Source organism: Miniopterus natalensis, chromosome 1, assembly GCF_054644295.1.
Source record: "Miniopterus natalensis isolate mMinNat1 chromosome 1, mMinNat1.hap1, whole genome shotgun sequence".
NCBI classification, from domain to species: domain Eukaryota; kingdom Metazoa; phylum Chordata; class Mammalia; order Chiroptera; family Miniopteridae; genus Miniopterus; species Miniopterus natalensis.
The window spans coordinates 144,351,842-144,379,087 of record NC_142081.1 but is presented as its reverse complement, the minus strand read 5'-3'; the positions used below and the strand labels follow the sequence as shown (position 1 = coordinate 144,379,087).

The 27,246-nt window shown below is 36.7% G+C and overlaps 1 protein-coding gene across 3 annotated transcripts in view; it reads left to right on the top strand.

Moving 5' to 3' along the window:
- The window catches only part of MTTP (microsomal triglyceride transfer protein), a 55,043-nt gene that overhangs the window by 16,359 nt on the left and 11,438 nt on the right, over positions 1–27,246 (top strand). For all 3 annotated transcript variants that reach the window (XM_016223635.2, XM_016223633.2, XM_016223634.2), the window contains 13 exons: positions 304–447; positions 6,467–6,574; positions 7,950–8,066; positions 8,365–8,504; positions 10,218–10,368; positions 12,472–12,629; positions 15,553–15,721; positions 16,481–16,588; positions 19,995–20,207; positions 22,527–22,738; positions 24,876–24,973; positions 25,087–25,208; positions 26,637–26,864. In XM_016223635.2, coding sequence (XP_016079121.2) covers positions 304–447; positions 6,467–6,574; positions 7,950–8,066; positions 8,365–8,504; positions 10,218–10,368; positions 12,472–12,629; positions 15,553–15,721; positions 16,481–16,588; positions 19,995–20,207; positions 22,527–22,738; positions 24,876–24,973; positions 25,087–25,208; positions 26,637–26,864 — 1,968 coding nt within the window. The remainder of the gene's footprint in view (positions 1–303; positions 448–6,466; positions 6,575–7,949; positions 8,067–8,364; positions 8,505–10,217; positions 10,369–12,471; positions 12,630–15,552; positions 15,722–16,480; positions 16,589–19,994; positions 20,208–22,526; positions 22,739–24,875; positions 24,974–25,086; positions 25,209–26,636; positions 26,865–27,246) is intronic.

Genomic DNA, 27,246 nt, shown 5'->3' with positions numbered 1-27,246 from the left:
ACAGTTCAAAATGAATGAATGACAATGACATAAAAGACCGATCTTCTAGTCATAATTATTATGAACCTGAAGTCACAGATTTCTTTAAGTATTGGTATTTTTACCTAATTAAAAAACCTAATTGTTGAATACCTTCTCCATTGTTTTAAAGTTAATGGCTAGGTCCGATGAATCATGAATTGAAAAAACAACAGAAGAAATTATGGCCAACCCTATTTATTTCTTTACCATTTTATTTTCCAAGAGAACCTGATGAAAACAGATATAGAAAGTTTTCTAATAGGTTACTTTCCATGATTCCAGATTAAAGATGTAAATGTTGAAAATGTGAATCAGAAGAGGGGAGAGAAGAGCATTTTCAAAGGAAAAAATCCATCCAAAATCATAAGAAAAGGAAACTTGGAAGCTTTACAAAGACCTATGCTCCTTCATCTAGTCCATGGGAAGGTAAAAGTGATTTTGGGGGGGGTGTCCCACATCTTTTCTCTCCAACTTCATATTTTTCTTCCCCTTTGTAGATACTATTCTTAGGTGATTATGATGTCATTACTTTTATGGTAAATGAAATTTTTCAAGAAGTAATAAACAGGTTGCAAATTAAATGTTTCAGAAGTAAATCAAGGCATTGAATTCATTTATATTTTCTAGACATCTGTGTTCCCTATTTTATAAAAATCTTCATAGTTGAATCAAATACTTGTTTATTAATGAGAGATTATTTAAAGGTGCATTCTTTATTGCATTAAGGAAGATTAGAAAGATATTGTGATGCAGAAGTTCACAGATAGATTGAATAAATTCAAGAAAGTGGACAAATGAGAAAGAAGTGATCTAACTTAGATATGTGATATTAACTTGTTATGAGAATATCAGTATCTGACTTAAGTACAAAATTGAAGCTTTTGAAAGGATATGGCATTTCTAAGGTAGTGTTGATGATTATTTAAAAATTATGATTTTGAAAAGCAATTTATGTATAATGAATAGACACTATAATATCTATTTGAAAATTTGTTCAGATAATTTTGTAAGTATACATTACTTGTGGTTTGATTCTAGTGTATTAAAATGGTCTTAATATGTTTGGGATTGAGAACCAATTGTAATCAGTGAATTATTAGGGAATTCATGTGGGTTTATGAAAAGTATAGGTATTACATTGATGTGCATAAAAATGCATTAATAAAGATGAAAGCTCAATTTTAGGAACTAAAGTAGAAAAAATAGAAAAGAACCCTTATAGTTACAACTCTACACATCTCTAAAATTTCTCTAGATTCAAAATAAAGATGAAAACAAATACTTTAAAATATAAATTTTAGACATGCAGTATTTTTCTAATCATGGTGCATGTTTTTATATAAAATATTAAAAATGAACTCACAAGAAAGATTCTTGTATGGCCACCTCTCCTACAACCAAATGTGAATCAACATCTCAAGAAAGCTTCTCTTCCTTCTCCACTTGTTAAAATACTTAACCATGCTTAGGTTTTGCTCAGGGGCCTTTCTTTTATAAAGCCCACATAATTCTAGCCAGCTGGAAATAACCAGTCCTCTTTAGCATCCTCTTAGCACTTTGTAGCTCACTCATGGCTCTTATCACTTTCTTTGGGTCATTTGTGTTCATTGCTAGATTATGGGTTTTCGTAGAGAAAATTCCCATTCTTTACATTCCAGCCCTCTTCTCACCTTTGAGCCCTTTGACTCCCTTCTTCCAAGAAGCACCCAGAACCATGCCTTGCACTGACTGACTTGATGTTCCAGGAAGGCTTTCCCAACATTCTGTCAAACCCCCTTTTCCCCTGGGCTTATTTCTATGAAAACATTGATCACAGTGTATTCATTGTAATCCTCTCTTTATTTGTCTGCCATCCACATTAAGAGTAGGCTTCTTGTGGGCAGCATAAATGATGTCTTTATCTCTATATACCCAGTGCTTCGCTCATATTGGGAATGCAATAAATGCCTGTAAATTAAAGGAATGAACAAACCAGGTTATATGGGGCTAAAATGAGTCGGACTTTGAGCAAGGCTAAGCTTATTGTTTGCTTAATAATAGCTAAAAGTACTGAGCACTCAAAGCCTGCACTGGCTGAAGGCATTACATGAATTATCTCCTTTATCCTCAGGACAGCCCTAGGAAGCAGGTGCTGCTTTGCAATTCTCTTGTAATAGATGAGAAAACCAAAGTTAAGAGAAGTAAAGAAATTTGCCTAGGGTCACATAACTGGCAAATGGTGAAGCTGGAATTTAAAACAGAGGGTCTATTTTTATTTTTATTTTAAATATGTCTTTATTGATTTCAGAGAGAGGAAGGGAGAGAGAGATAGAAACATCAGTGATGAGAGATTTATTGATCGGCTGCCTCCTACATACCTCTTATTGAGGATTAAGCCCGCAACCCGGGCATGTGCCCTGACCGGAAATTGAACCCTAATCTCCTGGATCATAGGTCAATGCTCAACCGCTTAGCTACACCAGCTGGGCAGAGGGTCTATTTTTAGAATCTAAGCTGGGAACCACGGTGTTATACTATCTTCTAGCCTGGAAAACATTTGGGAAAATATCACCTGTTTTGTTGATTTGTAGCATTTCTATTGCATTCTTCATCGTATCTATTAACTCACTTGATTTTCACATACCACAACTTTGTTAGTAATATGAAATACTGTTATTTTCTTCTCTGGCCTTCCAATGTGGCAAAGCACTTGAACCCATAAAATATTAATTGCATTTTATAGTCTTAATGACAACCAATCATTTTATAGCCCCTTGGATAGCAGTTGAGTACAAAGTCTTTCGTTACACACAGGAAGGAACTCAGTGCTCTCACTGTTCAAAGGCTGGGATGGAGCTGCCACATCATTATTCCAGTGATTCCACCATGCCAGTTCTGTAGGAGCTATGACTTGGGATGATTTACTGTAGCCACAGGTTAAAGTACATTGTGCTATCTTTCAATTATAACAATAAAGTACTTACCGGGGGGAGAAAAACCCATGACCCTGAAGACGAGGAAGCTATGTGAAATTTTCAGTCACATCACTGTCAGAAAGATCATTATTTTAAATTCTCGCTTCAGCTTACTATGAGAGAAATTGTGAAAGGGAAGATTGAACTGTTGATTGACAGTTTTCTTAAAGAGTACTTTCTACCCCAGGCTCAAATTAAATCTTACTCTCTGAAATTTCTGTGATTTCAAGGATGCTCCTTAGTATGTATTTTTTGTCTTTCCTGAGCCCCCTGTTTTAAGCTCTCATGTTGACATTATATAAGAGAATCCTGGGGGTGGGGTGGATTCGGGGTGGAGGGGACCAATGCGGGAAAAGAGGGAGACATCTGTAATACTTTTAACAATAAAGATAAATAAAAAAAATAAAAAATAAAAGAGAGCTGATTAAAATACTTAGATACATATTTTTTGCACATCTTTTTTTCATGCCCAGTCATCTCATCTACGTAAGTGTTTGGGCATGACTCTAGTTTTGTCTACAAATCATAAATGAAGTTGGAAATATGATAGTTTTCTGGTTAACTTGATTAACAGTGATAAGCAAAAGATATCTCAAGTTATAGCACGGATTTTTTCTTTGCCTGAAATGCTAATCCAGTGAACTGGATAATTACCAAATTTCCATTTCTGGTTTTTGCTGTCAGTATTGATTAAATTAATCACGTGGCTGCTGAGTTGGCCCTTTATTTTGTGCTGTTTCTAGGCATCGACTAGCTCTCTGAAACTAGCAGTGTGGCTCCTGTACACACATTGAGCCTCTCAAATAAATTGACACCTTGAAAATCTAATTCTTCATATACTTCTTCACTTGTCCATTTTCCAATGTGCTGTTTCCTACTTATGCTCCATCTTAGATATATATCAAAGATATGTTTAGAGACGTAACTCCAGCTAAGTAGAAAAAATAAAATGACTAACCTCTGTTTCCTGGGGTCCTTTTTTAAAATGTTTGCTGGTTAGCCAATTAGTAGAATTTTGCTTTCTTTTATTTTTAAAGAATGTATAAATTAAAGGGATGTACAGAAGCATTTTTTTCCCCTAAGAAAAAAATATGAATAATCCTTACTGATTCCAAGGGAAAACTGACCCTCAAAATTTGTCAGGGAGAGGCACTTCATCTCCTCCCCAGACCCCCATATTTGGTTTCCTTGGGTTAAAGACTTAGTTTGTCACTAGACTGTGCCACTGCTGCCCTCTGGAAGCTCTGGGGACTGTGAATTTAGATAAGAGTCCTGTGCTCTCAGATACTCAGAGCTCATTTCAAAACTGAGTGGAGAAATCAGTTTTATGGCCTGAATATAATAAAACCTGCTTAGTTCCTGCTGTGAAATAATAAATGTAAGATTACTGCTGTGATAGCCACATGGATTGAACTGCAAAGTTCTAACTTAATTACTTTTTTTAAAATTATCAAAACCTGCTTAATTCTGATAGTTTTGACATTTAGCTAGTGTGGATACCAGTGCTGTCTGTTTAGTCCTCAGTGGTCTGCACTAAGAGAACAGAATTTAGGCCCCCAAAGTAGCAGTCAGACAAGGAAAAAGAGACTTGACCACTTATGTAGTAATAAAAAGTAAAAGAAAGAATTAAAAAAATACTCTCTATGTCTCACAGTTTACATCATTTAGCCTTCCAGGAAAATAAAAATGTCTGCAACACCATTTTATTAGGGAGGTAGCGGTCAAGATCAAATCTTGATACACAGAAGGGGGTTAGTAACAGAAGAGCACTTAACCTTATGCATAGTCCAGAGATTAAATCTGAGAACTGGGTTTCCTGGAATTTTAGGTCAAACTTTATAAATAGTTCAGGCACATTTTTTAGCCTGGAATGAAAGTGAGGCTACTGATGACAAGTAAAAGTACTTTTCCCACTTAATGGCTCCTCTTGCTTTCTAAAGTATTTAAGACTCAGGCCATAGGCGTGTGAGCATTGCCACCCAATGAGCCCTCTGACTGTATCTGGGCTCAAACAATCCAGTTATGAACCTATAGTAGTCATGATATCTGGCGATATCATACTCTGAAACATTTGAAAAGGAAGTTGCACTATAATTCTTAAAAATAAAAAAAGGTCCATTTACAAAATAGAACATCAGAAACTCAGCTTGGGTCCAAGAAATTGTCAGTGATTTGTTTGAGAATATGATACCACAGATTTTCAGACACCGAGGTCACTATTCCAGTTTCCTTTTAACCTGGACAAACACAATCCCCACACTTAGAGGTTTGTCCATTGTAATGTCTAAAATTGATTATTAGTCAGATAAAGTACCTAGTAAATCTGTCACTAGGTGGAGTATATGTAGAAAATAACAGAGATTTGAGGCACTTGTTTGGCTAATTCAGGCAAAATATTCTCTTCTAAATTATGGAGATTTTCACATAGGCTGAATTGTTCAGATTGGATTCATTTCACTTGAGAAGTCATGGTTGGCTTTAAAGAAAAATAGGAAGGTATTCAGGATATATTTAGTAGAAGCTCTCAACTATAATTGCCATAGACCTTGGGAATTTTTACAGGGAAGCTATATCCATCCTCTAGTTCTAAATACTGTGAAATGTTTGGAGTAAATACAGGGTGAAAAATGACAGCCTGGTTTTCAGAAAGTTTTCTTTGTATTTCTATCCTTGTTTCTTAAACATGAGCTAAATTATTGAAATGGTATGAGACATTGTCATCACCCCCATGCCTATAATATCAAGGATGAAACAAAGCTAAGTAAGCCATTCACTACTGCAGCCAAATCACAGTCCCTCTCCTCATGCCACGCTCTTTTCCCTGCCTTCTAAAGGGAAACTCAAAGCAGGGCCTGGAGCAGGCCATGCAGTAACAACAGTCTCAGCCTGAGATTTTCCAACCTTCTACATCTGCTTATTCTGAAGGCCAATGTAAATGCTGTGCAGGGCCAGGCAGAGAAACTCAGCCCTGTGGAATTTTGCCCATGGGTATTATGGCTCTGTCTGGCCCTTATCATAGCTCTTGGTGGCTGTGCTCTCTCAGTTGTCTCAAGAGCGGTGATTGCCATTCTCTTCTAAAAACCTATTTTTTTGCTGTTATTTTAACCTTGGTTAGTTTTTGTTTTAAGCAGAATTATGAGTAGAGAATATGTTGACATGTTCAAAGAGAATGTTCCTGATTCTTCTTCCTTGGGCACCCCTTGTTTTCACAGAAATCCCAGCCTGTATCTGCATTCTCTTTCCTTCCGCTATGCTATGCTTGTGGTGTTCAGAGCCTTCATTATCAATCTCTTGCAAGTTCATATTCTGATGGTCTAGCTTCTTAGAAATTTAAATAGTTTCTTTTCACAACAAAAGAAATCCCAGTCACAGATCTTTTTCTCCCAGAATTTAGAGGTCTAAGAATCTGAACCTTTTCTTCCACTTATTTAACCAAGTATGATAAACAATGCATTTTTGCTTCATTTACATTTGTCCTTTTTCCCCCTTAGGTCAAAAACTTCTACTCATATGAAAATGAGCCAGTGGCCATAGAAAATCTCAAGAGAGGCCTGGCTAGCCTATTTCAGATGCAGTTAAGCTCTGGAACCACCAATGAGGTACTTACTAATATTATTAAAAATCCAGACTCTTTTTTTTAAAAATATATTTTTATTGATTTCAGAGAGAGGAAGAGAGAGGGAGAGAAGAGAGTCATTGATCAGCTGCCTCCTGCCCTGCCCCTGCTGGGGATCGAGCCCACAACCCGGGCATGTGCCCTGACCGGAAATCAAACTTTGATCTCATGGATGTAGGCCGATGTTCAACCACTGAGCCATGCCGGCCAGGCAAAATCCAAACTCTTATTTGTCAGTGGAGTTATCTAAATTGTTTGTATCAACTTCTATTTGTAGAAATTACTATGGTATTATTCAGAAAAGGTGAGCTGGGTGGTCAAGTCCTGTTTACATATGAAACAAATTGACATTTACACCTATGTGTGCTCAAATACAGGGTAAAGTAAATTCTATTCAGTTATACTAAAGAGACATAGAAAGACTGAAAGACAGATGCAGAAAAACTTGGGGAGCTGTTCTAGTGGTATCACTTTGTATCACTATCCTATGGGGAGCTTATTAAAAATATAGATTCACAGGATTTACTGCAGAGATTCTGATTTACTAGATTAGGGAGGACCTTAGCATGTATATTTTAACAATTTTCTCACATAATTTGAATGCACTGTCAGTTGGGGATCCACTGGTCTATACCAACCCCCTTCATTTTACAGATGAAGGAACTGAGATTAAACTGGAGAAGTTAAGTATCTTCCCCAATATCACACCTGGAGTCAAAAGCAGAGCTGAGTCCAAGTTTCCTACTCTGAATTCAGACAGCCCAGGAGTAAGTGAGAAAATCTGATGGCAGGGCTGGGCCAAGAGAATGTTGGTTTGTTAGAGTGGAGGCTGGATGTGGTGTTGGCAGAGGCCTTCTGAAAGGCCAAGAGACGCTAAAGAGTTTATATTGGAATATATTTGCCTATACTCAATTTGCTGATGTGACTTATAATGAATTGAATTAATCCAACAGGTTTTTAGAGATTTCTAATCATACTTAGCTGGTCAAAGGGCGCGCACACACACACACACACACACACACACACACACACACACAGCCTAGAGAAAACACTGAAATTCAACTCCCCTTGCCACATAATTATCCATTTACCAGACACTTTGATTTTGACCAGGCCATTTGTCCAATTCTTATTAGACATTAGAGAGAAGTAGGAAATTCTTTATTATTCCTTGGGCATTAAGAAGGCACTAACAAGACTCGACCAAAGAGTTCTTCCTATCTTCCTAACTTGTTGACCTGGACAAAAAGGCAACCCCCCATGACATATTGGAGACCCCAGTTTTTAAGCCAATTCCCACTGGAATTCATATGGTCTATGTAAAAATCCTAAACATTGTATTTTGATTTTATTTTTAGGTAGATATCTCTGGGGATTGTAAAGTGACCTACCAGGGTCATCAAGACAAAGTGACCAAAATTAAGGCCTTGGATTCATGCAAAATAGAAAGGCCTGGATTTACAACCAAAAACCAGGTATGATTGACACCACTTTTCTGAAGTATCTAAATAATTACATTTTGTAGAATTCAGTTTAAAATAATAGAAGAATAAGGTAATGATATAATTTGGGATCATTTATAATTTTTAGTTTAGGGTATAATTTTACATGTTATGAAATGAATAGTTTTATTTTAACATGTTTTCAGTTTTACTGATGGGGGAGGTGTGAAGGGGAAACTCCTTTGAAGATTAAAAGACAGTTTGGCATTTAATTTAATTCAAAGACAAAAAGCTGATTAAGTGTTGTAACTACAAATATTTACCTTTTTAGGTCTTGGGTGTCTCTTCGAAAGCCACATCAGTCACTACCTATAAGATAGAAGACAGCTTTGTTATAGCTGTGCTTGCAGAAGAGACACATGCTTTTGGGCTGAATTTTCTACGAACCATTGCAGGCAAAATAGTGTCAAAGTAAGACAATGCTGAAATTGTATATTTTCTTTATTCTTCTTTTATATGTTATTATACTTGATTTTCAAGTATATATAGTGCTTCCTTATTGACTGTGAGCTCCTGAAAATGGTAATTATATCTTGCACATATTTTATTTTTCACATTATCTACAATAATTATTGCATGTATTAAATACTATTTTAAAATAGAATTTCATTAAAAAATTAACTGTTTATTGAATTGAACTTTAATTTTACAAAGGCAGTCTGTTTGATTTATTCTAGTTTATTTTCTAGTTTCTCAGTCAAATGTCTTCAGTATTAGGATTAAAAAGATGGTGGCATTTGCATGTTCTCTCTTTAAGATTTTTTTTTTTCATTACTGATGTTAAGAAACACATAAGATTTTTCATAGTAAAGTGATGTGACAGAATTTTTTATATGATTTATGCTACTTACATATTCAAGCTTATTTCAGTTTGAGAAAAGTTCTGACCAGAGAACTTAGGTCTTAAGAACTGGAATTTCCAGGCTTAAGAACTGGAATTTCAAACCTAAGAATATGTGTTATTTTCAAATTTTAATTTAGAAGAATATTATTTTAGCATTAAATGTATTATATTTTTTGCCATTGCTTCACAAATGTTTCCTTTAAAGTAGCCATCATGTCAGAGATGAATGGATGCAAAATCTTGGGAGTGGTGCCTCAAATTCTTGAAATTTTACTGATGTCTCTTCTGGAGTACAATTTTGCATATTATTGTTTTCATATCTTTTCATATAAATTAATATTTTAAATTACTAATCAGGTATATCAGGTTTCCATTGCTTTATAATAAACGACCCCAAATTTAGTGGTGTAAAAAGCAACATTCATGTTATTATTCTCCCTAAGTCTGGGGCTTGCCTTGGCCCACTGGGCATGCCTTGCTTGGTGTCTATTATGCAGGTGCAGATAGTCACTGACCAGAGGTGGTTCAAAGGTTGCGCCCTTCCCTCTCTAGTATCTGGGCTGGAAAGACACAAATTATTGAGGCTCCTCATGCATCTCTCTTTATCTCCATGTGACTTCTCAACATGGCAGCTTCAGGTAGACAGACTTCTCACATGGCAATTAAGTCTACAAAGGTACACATGCTGCTAGCATGCCAGACAAAAGCTGAATTCCCTTTTATGACTTAGTCTTAGTAGTCATGCACTATCACTTCTACTATTGTCTATTAGTTGGGACAGTCACAAACCCTGCCCAGACTCAAGGAGAGGGATGTAGACTCTACTTCTTGATGGGAGAGAGACAAGGTTCTGAAAGAGCATATTAGACAAAAATAGTATTGAGGCCATTTTTGGAAAATAAAGATTTCCTAACTGTCTAATAAATGACAAGTGGTTGTATTGAAGATACCATTTTCAGAAAGCTGGGCTAAATTCACAAGAGGTGACATTACATATCTTGTTAAGTATCCATGTGAATTTTCTTCTCTGTATTCTCTTGTCATTATATTTTGAAAATCCACCCTTAAAGTTTTCAATCCTTGAATAAAATTATTGCTCCGAAAGATTTCATAATTATCTTGAGGTTTGTGTTACTGCAAGAGACATTGCAGCTTGAAAGACATGGTCTTAGGCAACTTGAATAAATTAGTATCTTGTGTGCCCCCCCAAATGGCAATTAGTAGCTTGTTCACTCAAAAGAATTCTGCTAATGTGATATTTATCTTTCTTTGTTATTCAGGCAGAAATTAGAGCTGAAGACGACCGAAGCAGGCCCAAGATTAATGTCTGGAAAGCATGTAGCAGACATAATTAAAGCAGTTGATTCAAAGTACAAGGCTGTTCCCATTGTGGGGCAGGTCTTCCAGAGCGAGTGTAAAGGATGCCCTTCTGTAAGTGTGAGCAATTGCATTGTGCAGCCAAATATGGGAATAATCATGGCTTAAAATCCTGTTTTACTTTTGTCTCTGATGGAAGCTTCAACTAATTTTGTGAAGAGAGTTATAAAGAACTACCAGCCACCACTGAGTTATAATGACAGTAGTCTAATAATATGCATCTGAGATGATGCATAACACAATAATAACAAATAATTACCATCTACTCATCTCAAATAAAGAATGTTATGACCTAAGGACAGCTTCTTAAAAGTAACACCTAGTATTAAAGGGTAATAATGCCCTACTGAAGTTAGGGGCAAGCATATGATATCAAGAGCATAGATGGGGTCTGAATCCTGAAAATCCTTCCACTTGGTAACAGTATGTCCACAGGTGAAATGTATTACTGAGCTAGTTCAATGTTCCAGGTATTGCTGTGAGGACAAAAAGAGGATACCTAGCCCTCTGCCCAAATTGAGGAATACTTCTTTACCACACTCCAGCCTCCCCTGCAATTACAGCCGGAAATGAGACAGCACATCCCCAAGGCAAAGGGTAGCTCATCCTGTAACATTTTTAAGTGAACAGAGAGAAATTTCATTTATTATATAAATTAGTTGTGGTGTATGGGCACAGAAGTGACTTTAAGGTCTAGCATTTCCGAACAACTTAACCTGCTGTCAGGAGAGCAAACCCTTGGCTTCAAGCTCTGTTCATAGGTTCCGCATGCTACACTTCCCTTGGATATTATTAGTGTTCAGTAAAGTAGACTCATCAAGAACTAATAAGATAATTCACTTAATTCACAAGACACCAATTCCTTACTAGTTTCTCCTATATCCCAAAGTTGAATAAAAGGAAAACAAAACAGAAAATCATCTCAAACTTTGTTTTTTCTTTTATTTGTTTTTCTTCCATATATCATTTACTGTTCCAGTGTAATTTTCTAATATCATATGAGATTAAAACTATTTAGGAAAGTGAGTAATGAAACCAATCAGTTTTTCTTATGTTGTGAGCTATTAGTTTCTCCCCCCTAGTTATCAAGCATTTAAGTATTTTTTCATTATTGTAGGAAAGATTTATGTCTTTGAGGCATTTGGTTTTCCAAATTCAGTATAATGTCACCATTGCAACTTTCTAAAGAAAAAAAAAATCTGGCTTCACATTGACATGCTCTCTGCTCTCAGAAATGACCCAGTAAATCTTCAGCTAAGTACAGCTGGAATTTTTCTTTGCAATATTCTCTTAAGATTGGGTAACCAAGAGGGATTTGGAAAAGAGCAAAACATGTCTATTGCTTATTAGAAGGAATGAATAATTTAGAAACTGGAAGCATGCTGATTATCCCAGAGTTAGAGTTAAGGTCACTAATGGGATTTAACACATTCTTTACAACTAGGGGGGAAGTGGTAAACTATGAAAAATAAATTCTTTAGCTTATTTCAAAGTCAAATAATGTCATTAAATAAAATTCTTTACTGTTTTTAAAGCCACAGTAGCATAACAATAGTGTATGTAAAGGTAATGTGAGAATTAGCTTTATGTAAATACTAGTCTACTTACCGTAAATATGAGTAATGAACAGTTCAGACCTTAGCAGTAGTAAAATATGGCATTTCATACAAACAATAAAATAGAGATTAGGGAGCTCAAATTATTACAAAAACTGACTTTCAGTGAGGTCCCAGTATATAAGAGATCTGACACGATTCTTAAGCTCTAATATTTTTGCCCTCCAAAATATTCTGTTGTTAATGAAAATTCTGCTCTGTTTCACTGTGGTGGTCAAAGCCTGGCCTCAGCTATAAATCCTTTGTTGTAACAATGGAATGACCTATATGCCTAGAAGCCCAAGGTCCTTTGAGCTAAATTCTAACAGAAAAAAACAGTCCTCCTATAGAAAAATCACACACAAGGTCAGCAGACCTCTATATCTGCCTCTGAGTGTCACAGGAATGGGCCGGGGGCAATCAGGTATATTGAGGTAAGATACCAAATGCTTCTTTTGCTTGTCAGATACAAGGAAAAATTTATTTCTGGGGAGAACATCTCTTGTAAATGTGAATGTTCTAAATTATGAATGGGGTATGAGCCTGCAGCCCTGTTTTGCAGCTCTCGGAGCACTGGCAGTCCATCAAAAACCACCTGGAGCCTGACAACCTTTCCAAGGCTGAGGCTATCAGGAACTTCCTGGTCTTCATTCAGCACCTCAGGACTGCGAAGAAAGAAGAGATCCTCCAGATCTTAAAGACGGAAAAGAAGGAAGTTCTGTAAGTTCCCTGAAAGCTGAGTGAGGTTGTCTGTAGGAAAGTATTTCTGGGTTATTGTTTTTTTAATTAAGCAAGAAAAACCTCTTTTAAAACCAACTGCCCCACCTCCAAATCAATTGTTTTGTTGTTTTGCATTTTCTTCGAACAGTTTTGCCACAATGCAGTAATTTAATGGTGACTTAACCAGAAATGCAATAACAAGTTTTCAGCAGTGACTCAGAATGAACTTTTCCCCCCCTGAGTGTTTATGAGTAAATCAGGTCTAGATTGGTACATAGATAGGGGAGAGCAGGGGAGGTCATCATAACACCTGCTCCCCATGTTGCCACACTGTTTTTGAAATTTTGTTCTGGGAGCCATTAATTTGCACTTGAAAAGATTTCAGAGTTGGTTATAAAAACATTAAAGTATGAATTTGTCCACTGAAAAATGTGCTTTTATCAAAGATACAGTGATCATCCCAGTCAAAGCCATGTTTTATATGGATTAGTGAAAACTGAGGTAAACAGCTGAAAGAATCTAGAGAAAAGAAATGCATACATAATTTGGATATTTGATGCAAGAGTGATTCATTTTACATGCATAATTAAGAGAGTTGACTTAATTCTCAAATTTACTTGATCTATAAATACCAGTGTTTTTGGTAGGTAAGAGAATTTTTCTGTAAATACAAATTCAGCTGTATGATGCTAATTGTCCTAATTGATGATATAGAACATGGCTCAACTAATTCGACAAACATTGAAAACTAGCCATTAACATAATCAAAAGTGGAAATTGGCCAAGTTACACACATGCACAGAGAAGCAGTAGTCACTGAGTTCAAAGGACTCAAGGAGAAGGGAATTTAGCTTTTTTCCTGAGAAGTCTGTTTATTCTTGATTGTATATGTTATTTACTTGCCTTGAGGACATTAAAAAAAATTGATAGGAATTCCATATAACTAACCACAAGTTGGTTGCTGTTTTCAAAAATATTTAAAACAGAAGTTAAAAGATATACAAAATCATAAATTTTCAGACTCTGTTTTAATGATAGAACTTTAAAATATTTTGGCAGGGGATTTGTCTTTATATCAAAGACCAAAAATACTAACAAGAAAGTGCAAAATTAACTCTAACTTATAAAAGGGGTTAAACTAAACCTTAACCTTATTTGTATCCTAAAAATCTTAAAGCAGCAATAATTTGGATGACTCTCATAGTGCATTTTCTAAGTCATATTATTTACACAGTATTGTTCTATATCATATGTAACACACATGTAGCATAGGGTAGTAGAAAGGCATGAGGAAGAACTTCAATCAGAAGACCTGGTTTTAAATTTGACCTCTAACAGTGCATAACATTTAAGCAAGTCATTTACATTTAGACCCTCTGAGGCTCACTTTCAACATCAGTAAAAAACAGAGAATAATTCCTCTTATTGTAACATAGTGAAAGGCAGGGTGGTGGAATGTAGCATTTCCCAAAGTGTCTATTGTATGGGTCTTGTAATTTGCACAATATTAACAACTTTGCCAAGAGGAAAGGATTCTGTGAGCAACTGAATTTGAATAATTCTAGGTGAAACCAAGTCAAATGGTTCTCTTTGCTGCAGACATTTGTAACATCTTCAATCTGATAATTTTATGTGTAAGCTCCCTTAAACATTTCTTAAACTTACATGACCTTGAAAATACCTTTTCTTAAAGCATTTTCTAGGACTAGTGTTACATAGAAATCACTTTGGGAAACATCAATATAATTAAAAGATTGTGAATTCCAGAGTCCAAAAAACCTGAGTTCCAATCCTTCCTATAGGTTTATCAGCTTATTGAACAAATGACTTGATATCTCTAAGTCTGTTTCCTTATATATGAGGCGGAATATTAGAACTGAGTTGACAGAGGTATTCAGTGAGGTGATCATATTAATAAGAGCATGTTTTTATATAGCATCTATAATGTGCCAAGCACTATTCTAAGTGTTTTACATAGATTATGTAATTCAATCCTCCGAACAATCCTAAGGTAACTACTATTTTTAGCTCTGTGTTATAGATGAAGAAATTAAAGCAAAGAGAGGTTGCATATCTAAAACTTCTAGTGCAGTGCTTGTATAATAGACACTTAACAAGTATTTCTCTTTCAGCCTCTGCTTCATTCACTGGGTTTTTGTTGGGTTCAAAATTATATAGTATAAGTATGTCTTTTTTTTAAAGTATAAAGCAGTAAACACATGTATGGTGTGTTTATATAGATGTGGAATAAAATATTTACAAACTACTATGTTCATTAGTATGACAAGTCTGAAATTTTACCATCCCAGACTCAATAAACCAAAGATTCTTGATGGCTGGAACATGTAACTAGAACTTTCCTGTAGGACTTTTGCTCTGTACATACATGGTCATATGACTGAACACTGAACTATGCCATGAGGCTTTTTATATTTTAAAAAAATGAGGAAAACTTTCTCTCTTGGACATAAAAGAATTTCCAAGCTTTATAGTAAATAATTCTGCCATAGTTAAATTAGGTATTTGAAAAATGAGTATATTTACAAAGCTAATTAGAGAAAGAATCAGCTTTGGGGGATTTTATGTATTACTCATATAGAAAAGAATTTGAAACTAATTTATAATTTTATTTATTTAATTTTTATTTACAAATCTCCAAATTATATTTGGCTTAGGTTAAAATAGTAAAGTTGGTTTGTATTTTCTGAGTATACATTGAATGAGAGAGAGGGGAATTAAAAGAAAGGTTTAAAATAAAATGGGGGTGGTTTTTTTGAGATAGTTATTCTTTTGTTCAAGTAAAAAAAAAAATTCACTTCTTTAGGAAATTCAAAACAATGGAGAGTCTGTAAATGGTAGCGATTTTAAATGGTTCCTTAAGCACCCTAAACATTGATATCCTAACTATGCCTTTTTTTAATAGACCTCAGCTGGTGGATGCTGTCACCTCTGCTCAGACCCCAGACTCATTAGATGCCATTTTGGACTTTTTGGATTTCAAAAGTGACAGTAGTGTTATCCTCCAGGAGAGGTTCCTGTATGCCTGTGGTTTTGCCTCCCATCCCGATGAAGAACTCCTGAGAACTCTCATTGTAAGTCAGATAGACACTGGGAAAATAGGGGCTCTCACCACTAAAAGGCTCTCAAGTATCTCAGCAACAACTAGAAGTTGTTTGCATCAGAATGAAGGCTGACCGAGAGCCTTCTGATTATTTGTATTAGAATTCTATTTAACTTTTCTATCCATCAGTTATTAACCCTATAGTAAATTATTTCGCATAGTGCCCTCTTTGCAATTCCTCTAAATAACAAAGTATACTTTACAGAAATTTAAAGATTGTGTTTACCTATCATATAATCACAAAGGACAAAATTTCAGAGGGGAGAAGTCTTGGTTATGTTTCAAAAGTTGATTTTAAAATATTTGTTTTGTTTCCAAAGATCTTCATGGTATTTAATACACTATGTTGAAGAGATACAGTTCTTCCAATATTAAACAATTTATATCGGAAACAAAAGCTAGACTTCTCTTGGGTCCAAGATTTTTTTTTTTTTAAAGTACATTTATCCACTTATGATCTAATCAAAGAATTCATAATCTTCTTGGAAAGTGGGCCCCATACATAAAATTTTACAGAACCTTTTTTTTGGTTTACTGACCCAATGAATTCAATCCATAAACCTCTAGGGAGTTCATAGACCAATGTTAAGAATATCTGAAAACGGGAGTTTGCAATCTAGGAACATAACAGTTTCCTCAGGCACTGGTTACTTTGCTTCTTAATTTAAAAATACCCCCTGGAACCGTTTAAACAGTTTGGTAACTTATTTTATCCCTTATTGGCTAACAGAGTAAGTTCAGAGGTTCCTTTGCGAGCAATGACATCAGAGAATCTGTTATGATCATCATTGGGGCCCTTGTCAGGAAGCTGTGTCAGAACGAAGGCTGCAAACTCAAAGTAAGTGTGAATCCAATCTCATGTATTATATATGTAGTTCCAGACCATCCTATTTAACACTTACCATGCTGCCCATCACTGGTACTCCTAATCCCCCTAACCCTACTCTACTTTTTCTGTTTGCATAGCAATTATTGCCATCTAACATACTTTATAATTCAGTTATTCATTATGTTTATTGGTTACTTCTGCCTCCCACTGAAGTGTAAGCTCCATGCAGAATTGGATCTTCCTTTTTTCAACACCATTTGCTTAAAATGGTGTCTTGTACATAGATAATGTTCAATAAATGCTTGCTAAAAAGCAAATAGTTTATTAATCCCCTATCAATATATATTTATTCTGTGCCCACCGTGTACTCAGTTTTGAATGGTGTGTTTGGTTTAGTTCTAGTTATTAGAAAAATATTAGACTCTAGGGCTACCTCCTAGAGCAGACCTTCATCTACAGTGATTGTGGTTTGCAGTTTTGAGTTTTGATGGTGGAAATTATTTACTTCTTTTTACTTAGGACTTTACATTTTATTTTTAATTTCTTGTTCTCAAAGTTTCTCCACTTGCCTGAGTAGACGATCAATTTTAACATTTCTCATTAAAATAAAACACTTTGTAAGCTTAACTAAATATGGAAAATCTAAATGGATTAATGTCCATCATAGCCCATCTGTCTGTAATTCCAATAGATTAAAGATGCTGAATACATAAAAACATAGTATTTTTTCTGTCCACATTTATTAGATAGCTTTCAGTCAGTATTTTCCTTCTATCTTCAGAAGATATCACTATATTATTTTGCTTGCTGAGTACTTGCTATTAAAAACAATAGAAAGAGAACCTTCTTGAAACCAAATAGTTCCAAAAGAGACAACTCATAACTAAAATGTAAACTAAGTATAAAAAAGATCACTAGCCCGGCAGGGAGTGGCTCAGCGGTTGAGCGTTAACCTAGGATCCAGGGGATCAGGGTTCGATTCCCAATCAGGGCACATGCCCGGTTGCGGGCTTGATCAATGACTCTCTCATCATTGATGTTTCTGTCTCTCTCTCTACCTCTCCTCTCCTCTCTCTGAAATCAATAAAGATGTATTTAAAAAATAAATAAATAAAATAAAAAATAAAAAAGATCACTAAAAAATGGTGTTGAAAATGTTTGATTATCAGCTTATTAAGACCTGGCAGAAATCAAATTTGTATAACTTTTACCGTATTAAAGAACTGTGACTTCTTGTATTACCATAATTATTTGAATAGCTGGTATACTTCAGCAATAATATATCACTTACCCTGTCTAAAGATAAAACTCACATATAAAAACATCCATTCAGCAGTTTTTGATGAGCACTCATTCCATGCTAGTCCCCTAATATAAAGATACATAAAATATTCTTCCATTCTTAAAGAACTGGTTTGTTTATCAAACATAAGAAGATAAATACAAGAATATTGAAATATAGCCCCGCCGGGCGTGGCTCAGTGGTTGAACATCGACCTAGGATCCAGGCGATCAGGGCTCGATTCCCGGTCAGGGCACGTGCCGAGTTGCGGGCTTGATCCCCAGTCGGGGGCGTGCAGGAGGCGGCCGATCAATGACTCTCTCATCATTGATGTTTCTGTCTTTCTCTCTTCCTCTCCTTTCCTCTCTCTGAAATCAATAAAGATATATTAAAAAAAAAAAAAGAGAAAGAGATAAAAAGAGCGCTCTGAGGATACAGAAGATGTAGCAAACTATTCTGTTTGGGGTGCTGGGGAAGGTTCCACTGAAAAGGCAGTGTTTAAAGAAGAGCTTTGTAGGTGAAGAGATGATAGTATAGAATGAAGGACATTCTAGGAGGAATACAACAGTGTATGAAAAGGCCCAAAGTAAAAATGTGCCTGGTGTGCTTGGAAACAGTGAGAATTCTGTGGAGCTGGAGCATAAAATATGTATGTTTCATCCCCTTCCACCCTTTCTCACCTACCTCTCTACCTAAGTAGTATCATTAGTTTTTTATTTCTCCTTCCTGTGTTTCTTTGTGCAACAGTAAGCAGATGTACACACACGTTCTTATTTCCTTTTTCTTGCACAAAATATAGCACTCTTATACACTTTCTTGTAGCTTATTATTTTTTGACTTAACAACATACCCTGAAAGCCACCCTATGCTGATTTAGAGAGACCTTCCTCATTCTTTTTACAACTGACTAGCACACACTGTATTGATGTAGCACAGTTTATGCAGCGTCTCCTATGTGTGGTCATTAGGTGGTTTCCACTCTTTTGCAATTACAAATGATGTTAAAATGAATAATCTTAGGTACATTTTTTTCTTAGTGTTGGAGCTGTAGCTTCAGGGTTAGAGTTACTGGATCAAAATGCAGATTTGTTAGCTTTTTCCAAATTACCCTCCATAAGAATCATACTATTTTATGCTTCTACCAGCAAAGTATGAGAATACTTATTTCCCTATAACCTCAAAGTATGTTATCAAACTTGAATGTTTTTTATCAAACTGATACTTGGCACTATTAGAGAAAATAAAGTGTAGTATCTTTCCTTCTAGTCAGAAACCTTTCATATCTCCCCAACCCCTCACTTCCTGTCCCCACCCTGGTGTGTGTGTGTGTGTGTGTGTGTGTGTGTGTGTGTGTGTGTGTTTAGTGTGCCTGCAGCTTAATTTAGAGTTTACAATCCTATAGATGAAATAGATTTTAAGAATCTATTTTAATGATGAAACGGAAGCCCCTAAAACATATGTAGTGGCAAAGATAAAACCAGAACCCAGATGTCCCTATTTCTAATTTGTTTTTCCATTAAACTATTAACTTGTGCTTAATTCCTATTTTTCTAGGCCAGGAAAAAGGGAATTTTCTGATTAAAGAACATATTTGAAAAGTACCTGGCAAAATATATACCACATAGAAGGCATTCAATAAATATTTTTAACTGTATGGCAGCATTAATAAAATTTGAAATCAAGTGGAAACAAGCACTTTTTAAACATTTAGAAGACCTTAGGGTCAAGTTATACTTTGACCAATGTTGTTACTTAAAGAAAACTGTTACCACTTAGGGACCATCTAATTGTTACTTTAGAAATTCAATAAGTGGGCAGTTTTATGAATAATCAATCACAAGGGATTTTTTTAAAACGGCTTTATACATTCAGAATGTGTTGAAAAGTGATTATGTACATAATTATACCCATTGCTTCCTAAAATGTGTTAATGTATGCATTAAAAAAAACCTGCAGCACCTTCATCAAGCTTTACTTGTTCATTTTCATTGTGTGCCTCAGTCATGCAACAAATACAAAACTTTCTAAAACTTAACTTGTTTTCTTGGGCCCAAGAGTGAAGCCAGTCATGCCCAAGCCTTGTTTAATGTATGGATATGCATATGTCTGAGGGAGTATGTGATTTATTTTTAGGCCGTGGTAGAAGCCAAGAAATTAATCCTGGGAGGACTTGAAAAAGCAGAGAAAAAAGAGGACGTCATGATGTACCTGCTGGCTCTGAAGAATGCCCTGCTTCCAGAAGGCATCCCACTCCTCCTGAAGTATGCAGAGACGGGAGAAGGGCCCATCAGCCACCTGGCTACCACCAGTCTCCAGAGATACGATGTCCCTTTCATAACAGATGAGGTAAATTCCCTGAGAATATTTGCAAAATTCACAAAAGGAAAAAAGCTAGCCTAAACATGAGTCAAATGCAAACGCCTTTGCCTGGTTGGGCGTGGCTCAGTGGTTGAGCATCGACCTAGGATCCAGGCGATCGGGATTCGATTCCTGGTCAGGGAACATGCCCCAGTTGCGGGCTCGATCCCCAGTAGGGGACGTGCAGGAGGCAGCCAATCAATGATGACTCTCTCATCATTGATGTTTCTGTCTCTCTCTCTCCCTCTCCTTTCCTCTCTCTGAAATCAATAAAGATATATTTTTTTAAAAATGCAAATGCCTTTGAAGTCATCCTATTTTTTTCTGAACTACTAATTTCTCTTTTCTGTTTAGAAATAACTCTTAATTGGACTTAAGGCTATTCTGAAACAGCCTCTCCTTTTGAATAGAAAATGCCCTATATCCTAAAGCATAAAGATGAAAGCATATTCTTTTACTTGAAGAAACAAAGTATTTCCCTGGGCAGGTGGCTCAGTTGGTTGAAGCATGGTCCCATGCACCAATAGGTTGCTGGTTCGATCCCTGGTCAGGGCACATACAGGGGGCAATGCATCGATGTTTCTCTCTCATGTCTATGTTTCTCTCTCTCTCTCTCTCTCTCTCTCTCTCTCTCTCTCTCTCTCTCTCTCTGGAAATCAATAAAAAAAACATGTCCTCAGGTGAGGATTAAAAAAAGAAAGAAAAAGAAATAGAATATTTTCAGAAATATCTTTATTTCTATAAATTTTAAGATGCTGCTAAATTTTTTTACACTGAAATATCTTGGCTTGAGTATTACTGTATTGGTGTCTACAACTACATTTTCAGGAAGCTATTTCAATTAAGCTTTTATTAAGGCAAAGAATGTTTGTAAACCTCAAGCTAAACTGCCTGTTGAGAATGATGTTTCCAGTTTGCAGATAAACACCTTTCCATCGCTTTTGTGTCATAAGCTGCGAAAACATGATGGTTAGGGTCAGGGGCTTTTGAGACATGCAGGCCTACATATAAATTCTGGCTTTGTCCATTCCCAGTCATTGGTGTTTAAGTGAGTCCCTTAACTCCTGTAGACCCAAGAGCAAGGGCAACATTTGGGGGAGATAGAAAAAGGCAGAAGGAAGTAGAAATGAAAGAAATATTTATAAATGCCTAGTACTGAACACCATACACAGTGTATTGTTGGGCAATGATTATAATCAATAGAATTATTGGTTGCTACAGAATGCATTTATATTGGCAAATTTTCTTTGGTGTTAATGTTTTACTTTTTTTTAAGTCCCCCAGTATAAGCTATGTACTTTCAGTGATAATGATGTTTCAATATAGGTTCATCAAATGTAACAAATGACCGCTGAGCCATGCCTGGCTGGACTAAAATTGCTCTAAAAATAAACACTATTAATTTAAAAAAAGGAGAAGGGAAAATTCTAAGGTACTTCATTGTAAGGAAATACTGGTTCATATAGCCATCTCTCCCCAGAGCCCCATTGCCACATGGCAGTAGTATCTTTTAAAAATATCTGTATTGCCCAGCCGGGTGTGGCTCAGCGGTTGAGCATCGACCTAGGATCCAGGTGATCAGGGTTCGATTCCCGGTCAGGGCACATGCCTGGGTTGCGGGCTGCAGCTGATCAATGACTCTCTCATCATTGATGTTTCTATCTCTCTCTCTCCCTCTCCTTTCCTCTCTCTGAAACCAATAAAGATATATTTAAAAAAAATAAAAATAAAAATACCTGTATTAGTTAGGTGACATCATGATCTGCTACAATAACAAATGATCCTCGAAATCTCAGCTATTAAAAATGTATTTCTCACTTATGCTATGCCTAATGTATATAAGGGAAATTGTGGCCCTAAATTCACTACAGTAGTGAAAGAAAGAGATGGAGAATGCATACCAGTTATTAACTGCCCAGAAGCTACCCAAAGCAATTCTGTTTATGATTCATTAGCCAGAACTGTGGTCTCTACCTAATTGCAAAGGAACCTGGAAAATAAAGGAATGTGTATTTTTTTAAAAATTATTTTTAATCCTCACCCTAGGATATGTTTTTATTGATTTTAGAGAGAGAGGAAGGGAGAGGAAGAGAGAGAGAAACATTAATGTGAGGGAGAAACATTGATGGGCTGCCTCCCATACACACCCCAACCAGGGATCGGACCCACAATCCTTGGGGTACGGGAGGATGCTCCAACCAACTAAGCCACCCAGCAGGGCTAGGAATGTGTATTTTAAGAGCACTAACTATGTTTGCCACAATATTAATTTTAAAAATCTAACAAGTTTGAACATCTTATGAACAGGTGAAGAAGACTTTGAACAGGATATACCATCAGAATCGTAAAGTTCATGAAAAGACCGTGCGAACTACTGCAGCTACTATCATTTTAAATAACAATCCATCCTACATGGAAGTAAAAAACATCCTGCTCTCTATCGGGGAACTTCCCAAAGAAATGAATAAGTACATGCTTTCCATTATTCAAGACATCCTACGTTTTGAAATGCCTGCAAGGTATGATACAGCGCACCTGTCTCTCTGCTTACTCAGGCTTACCTGTATATTTGTGTGGTACACATATGGATAATGATAATGGTGTGGTCACTATGCTGGGTTGTGTTACATAATCAAAGTGTCTGCCAAATTTCCCATAAGGGAACTGTTTAGTGGACCAACTGAAACAACTTTCCTTTGACACTATGATTTGGAATTCCTGGGTATAATTTTACTCTAGGTCTCCTGCTCAGTCTGATAACTATATATTGCCAAATGTTAGTCATGTTTTAAAGTCCAACTATATTCTCAATAGGACTCTTTTTTATAAATAGTACTACAAAAGGATGTTAAGCTCTCACAAAATGGTCTCTTATCTTAACTTTCTAAATGTTAGAAATCTTTGAAGCCTCCTAGCACAGATCAAAAGAATTTACCATTTAAATTTAAAACCTCAGGCATGGCCCATGTTTAAGGACACTCCAGGCAACGAAGAAGTCAGCAGACTTCACAGCTCTCAGTACTCTCACTGGATTCATCTTCCTGCTGCCTCCCAAGTCACTTGTGAATTCACTGATGTCCCTCTTCAAAGTGGCTCCCCCGAAACCCTCTCCACCTCCTCCCTAAAACAGAGGGCCAGAAAAGGAATTTCCATTTCCCCTGAGTTACATGCAGAGCACTGCCCCAGGAAAGAGCAAATCTGAGCATTACCAGTTGAAAGGGAAAACAGACATGGAGAGGGAGGAAAATAAAGAGAAATGGAAAAAAATAAAAAGGCAGTAAAAGACTGAAGGAAGGAAAAACAAGATCTAAGAAGGATGAGGGAAGAGAAACGGGGCAGAGTAGAACAGAGGAAAGAGCAGGACAAATAATAAGAGCCTGATTGGGAGGGAGGAGGCCAGGCATTACTGCAAGACCTGACGTCTCCTGTTGCTGTTTCCTCTTATGGGACTCATGGAAGAGATTCGGGGTGGAATTGCTGCCCTTGTCTTGTGAACCTCGTGAGTCAGGGACAGTAAAGAGGAAGCAGGGGGGTGGAGAGCAGCCTCGGATAGGCGAGGAGGCCATCACAAACACCGCAGGTCAGATTCTCAGAACCAAACACATGGGAGTCGGAAGAGATATTAAAGGCTCTCTGCTTTTAAGGTGTCTCTCTCTAGTGTGGGGCCTGGCCTCCTGGCAGGTGGTGACCAGACTTTGCCTGCACCTCTCCAGTGGCGGGAGGATCACCTCCTCTGAGGGAACTTGTGTCATTGTTCAGAGACTCACCATTACTTTTTTGTATAACTGAAATCATCCTATTGGCCCTGGGCTTTATCCCTGGAGCAAAACAGAACAGGTCTAATAATTTATCCATATGCAGGCCCTTTGAATATTTGAGGAAAGCTGTCACGATCCTCCTCATCTTTTCTTTTCCAGGCTAAAATCTTATAACTTAGTGATTATTGGGGGAAAAAGACTATAAAGTAACCATTCTCTCCTCTCAATAATTTTCTACCTCAATTCTAGGTCCAGATCTCTGTAGTCGATTTTTTTTTTTTTTTCTGCATTGTTACAATTTTATAATTACTGATATGATTTGTACTAAGTATAAGAATGGAAAGATCTTAACACTAATTTGATAAGTAGACAAGTTAGAGGCATGGGGTAAGGTTCAAGACTTACTTTAGAGGAGACAATGGTTTATATATAGATGTAGCTGAGATTTTTTAAAATTGATAACTGCATAAATATGAAAGAAATTCCTGGAAGTTTACTATTATGTATATATATATAATTAGTCACTGATAACATTAGAGGGTGCAGGAAAATGTTTAAGGAAATATTGGCAACCTCTCCAGTTCAGTACAGCTTTCTTTAAAAGTATGTACTATTTAGCAGTGTGACCCAGATGATTGGAAGAACCTGTGTTTTCCACTCTTGAGGTGTGTCCATCAGCCAGCTCCAGCCAGCTCACAGCTGGTGTCCTCTTGCTGAGGAATAAAGGGGAAAGCCCTAATCCTGGCGCTGGCACTCCAGCTGGCACTGCCCAGTCCTAGAGTAGCATGAGGAAAATGTGGCCCCCTGTTTTTTCACTGAGGAGTTGGGTTTTTCCAAATCTGGCTTGGGAAACAGCCATTACAATGAATGTCCAGCTTTTTCCTTTTACATGTTGCAGCAAAATGATCCGTCGAGTTCTGAAGGAAATGGTTGCTCATAATTACGACCGTTTCGCCAAGAGTGGATCCTCTTCCGCCTACACTGGCTACATAGATCGTATGTAACCCTAAAGGGCTGCTCCCTCCGTACCCCTCCCTAGCTTGGGTTTGCTGGAACTGTTATTAAATTACAGGGTTGGTTTTTATTTTTCTTTCTTTTTTTGCCATTAGGTAGTCCCCACTCGGCATCTACTTACAGTCTTGACATTCTTTACTCTGGTTCTGGCATTCTAAGGAGAAGTAACCTGAACATCTTTCAGTACATTGGGAAGGGTAGTCTTCATGGTAGCCAGGTAATTCATTTTCCATTAATTCTGCTGGATAAAGTATGTAAAAAAATTAGTCTGGGGTAAAATAGGATATATACTGATGATAACACTATATAGAATGCAGAAGTTAAAGGTGGCTTCTGCCATATGCCACCCAAGATTCCATCATCTGCAAGAGGCTGTATGGTTTATAGTCCCAGAGAGAGTTTTAAACATGAACTTGAAATCTAAGTATTAGATTCACTGGGCTTGCCAAAAATCCATTTGTCTTTTCAAAGGTATATACATAAGCACAGAATTGAAATCGTGCCAATATTTCTCACATGTGTTTTTAAAAATATTTTATTTTTATTCATAGATATATTTCTTGGAGCTCCCGATATTTAATTCTAGAATATATTTTCCTTCTCTGGGTGTTTCTATGAAGAGATTCATCCTCCACAATAAAAATTTTTCATAGCAGAACATGGCTCTCTAGAGAGTCCATCTATGTTTTTCCAATACTGCTAGGAGAGAAAGGAAGAAAGTGCAGGCATCTGACAGCTGGCTGACTTTTATCCCTTTCGTTTTATCTAAAATTTGCTGACACTCTGTAAAGGCTTTCTAAATTTGAAATATGCTTTCTTTTTAGTTTTCACGCATATCAAATTATAACCTTCTAAATAAGATTATTTAGGCTTAAAAATGATCCAGTGCTATAAAAACTTGAGTTCCTATCAGTATTATATTACTACACCCTTTGATAGAGCTCTAGTCAGAATGCTATGCTCTTCTGTCCTGAGGAATCACCATCTGTTTTCTGATATGCACTCTGAAATGCCAAATACCCAGTGGTAAAGGGGCTCGGTAGGGAGGAAAAGGCATATGTAGGATTCCTATGTATGACAGAGATCAGGATATGAGCCCCCTCATGGTATTCATTGTGTTTCCTTTGAGTTAGATAGAAAAGCTTAAACCTGAAAGGCGTGAGTCATGGCCTAGAGAATTCCACATCTTCTCATAGAAGCAGGAGACTGTCCCAACACCTCTCTACATCCTTTCTGGGGCTCTACACAATGGCTGATCTCTTGTGTATGACAGTTCTGGAGAGACTAAGAGTCCCTGGGATGACACCATAAAATGGAAAGCTAATGGCCTTTGTAGTTAAGCAGAGGGGTTTGAATCCTGCCTTGGCCATTTGAGCATTTACTTTTTTGTCTCCTCTACAAAATAGATCAAATCGTATGCACCTTGAAGGGTGGTTGTGAGGATTAAATGAAGAAAACTAACAAACCTTGTATTTGAGCATAAAGTGTTTTTTTGTTTTGTTTCTCCCTAGCTGCGGCAGATTTTTTAATTATTAACCCCTAGGAAAGTTCTAGCTGTAGCTCACCATCACAGAACAGGCAGGGAGCTTATGTTATGTTATGTTTGTTATGTTATGTTATGAATGTTATATCCATTTTTCCCCAGGTGGTCATTGAAGCCCAAGGACTGGAGGCCTTAATTGCTGCCACTCCTGATGAGGGGGAGGAGAACCTTGACTCCTATGCTGGCCTGTCAGTCATTCTCTTTGATGTTCAGCTCAGACCTGTCACTTTTTTCAACGGATACAGTGATTTGATGTCCAAAATGCTGTCAGCATCTAGTGACCCTGTCAGTGTGGTGAAAGGACTTATTCTGATGATAGATCATTCCCAGGTAATTCATTCATTCTGTAAATATTTATTGAATTCCTAAAATGTGCTCTCTGCTTGGAGAATGGAAGACAAAGTTCCCCACATCTTGGAGCTCACATGCTAGGCATTCAGCCTCTCGATATTGTTGCCCTTTCTCCTTTGCTATAGGTAAACAGGTTTTTCTTTTGCCTTTATTAGCTGATTAAGCTATCTCCTCACTGTTGAGGCAAAAGAGAAAATAGTATAATATGAGTATAGTATAATGTCAATTATATCACAATGCAACTGAAAAAAAATATTGATGCTAACATAGACAAGAAGTTATGGAGGAAATAGCCTAAGACAAAACAGAGCAGACATGGCATTATCTGTTCACTTGGCTTTCCTGGGCATGAGGGCTTAGA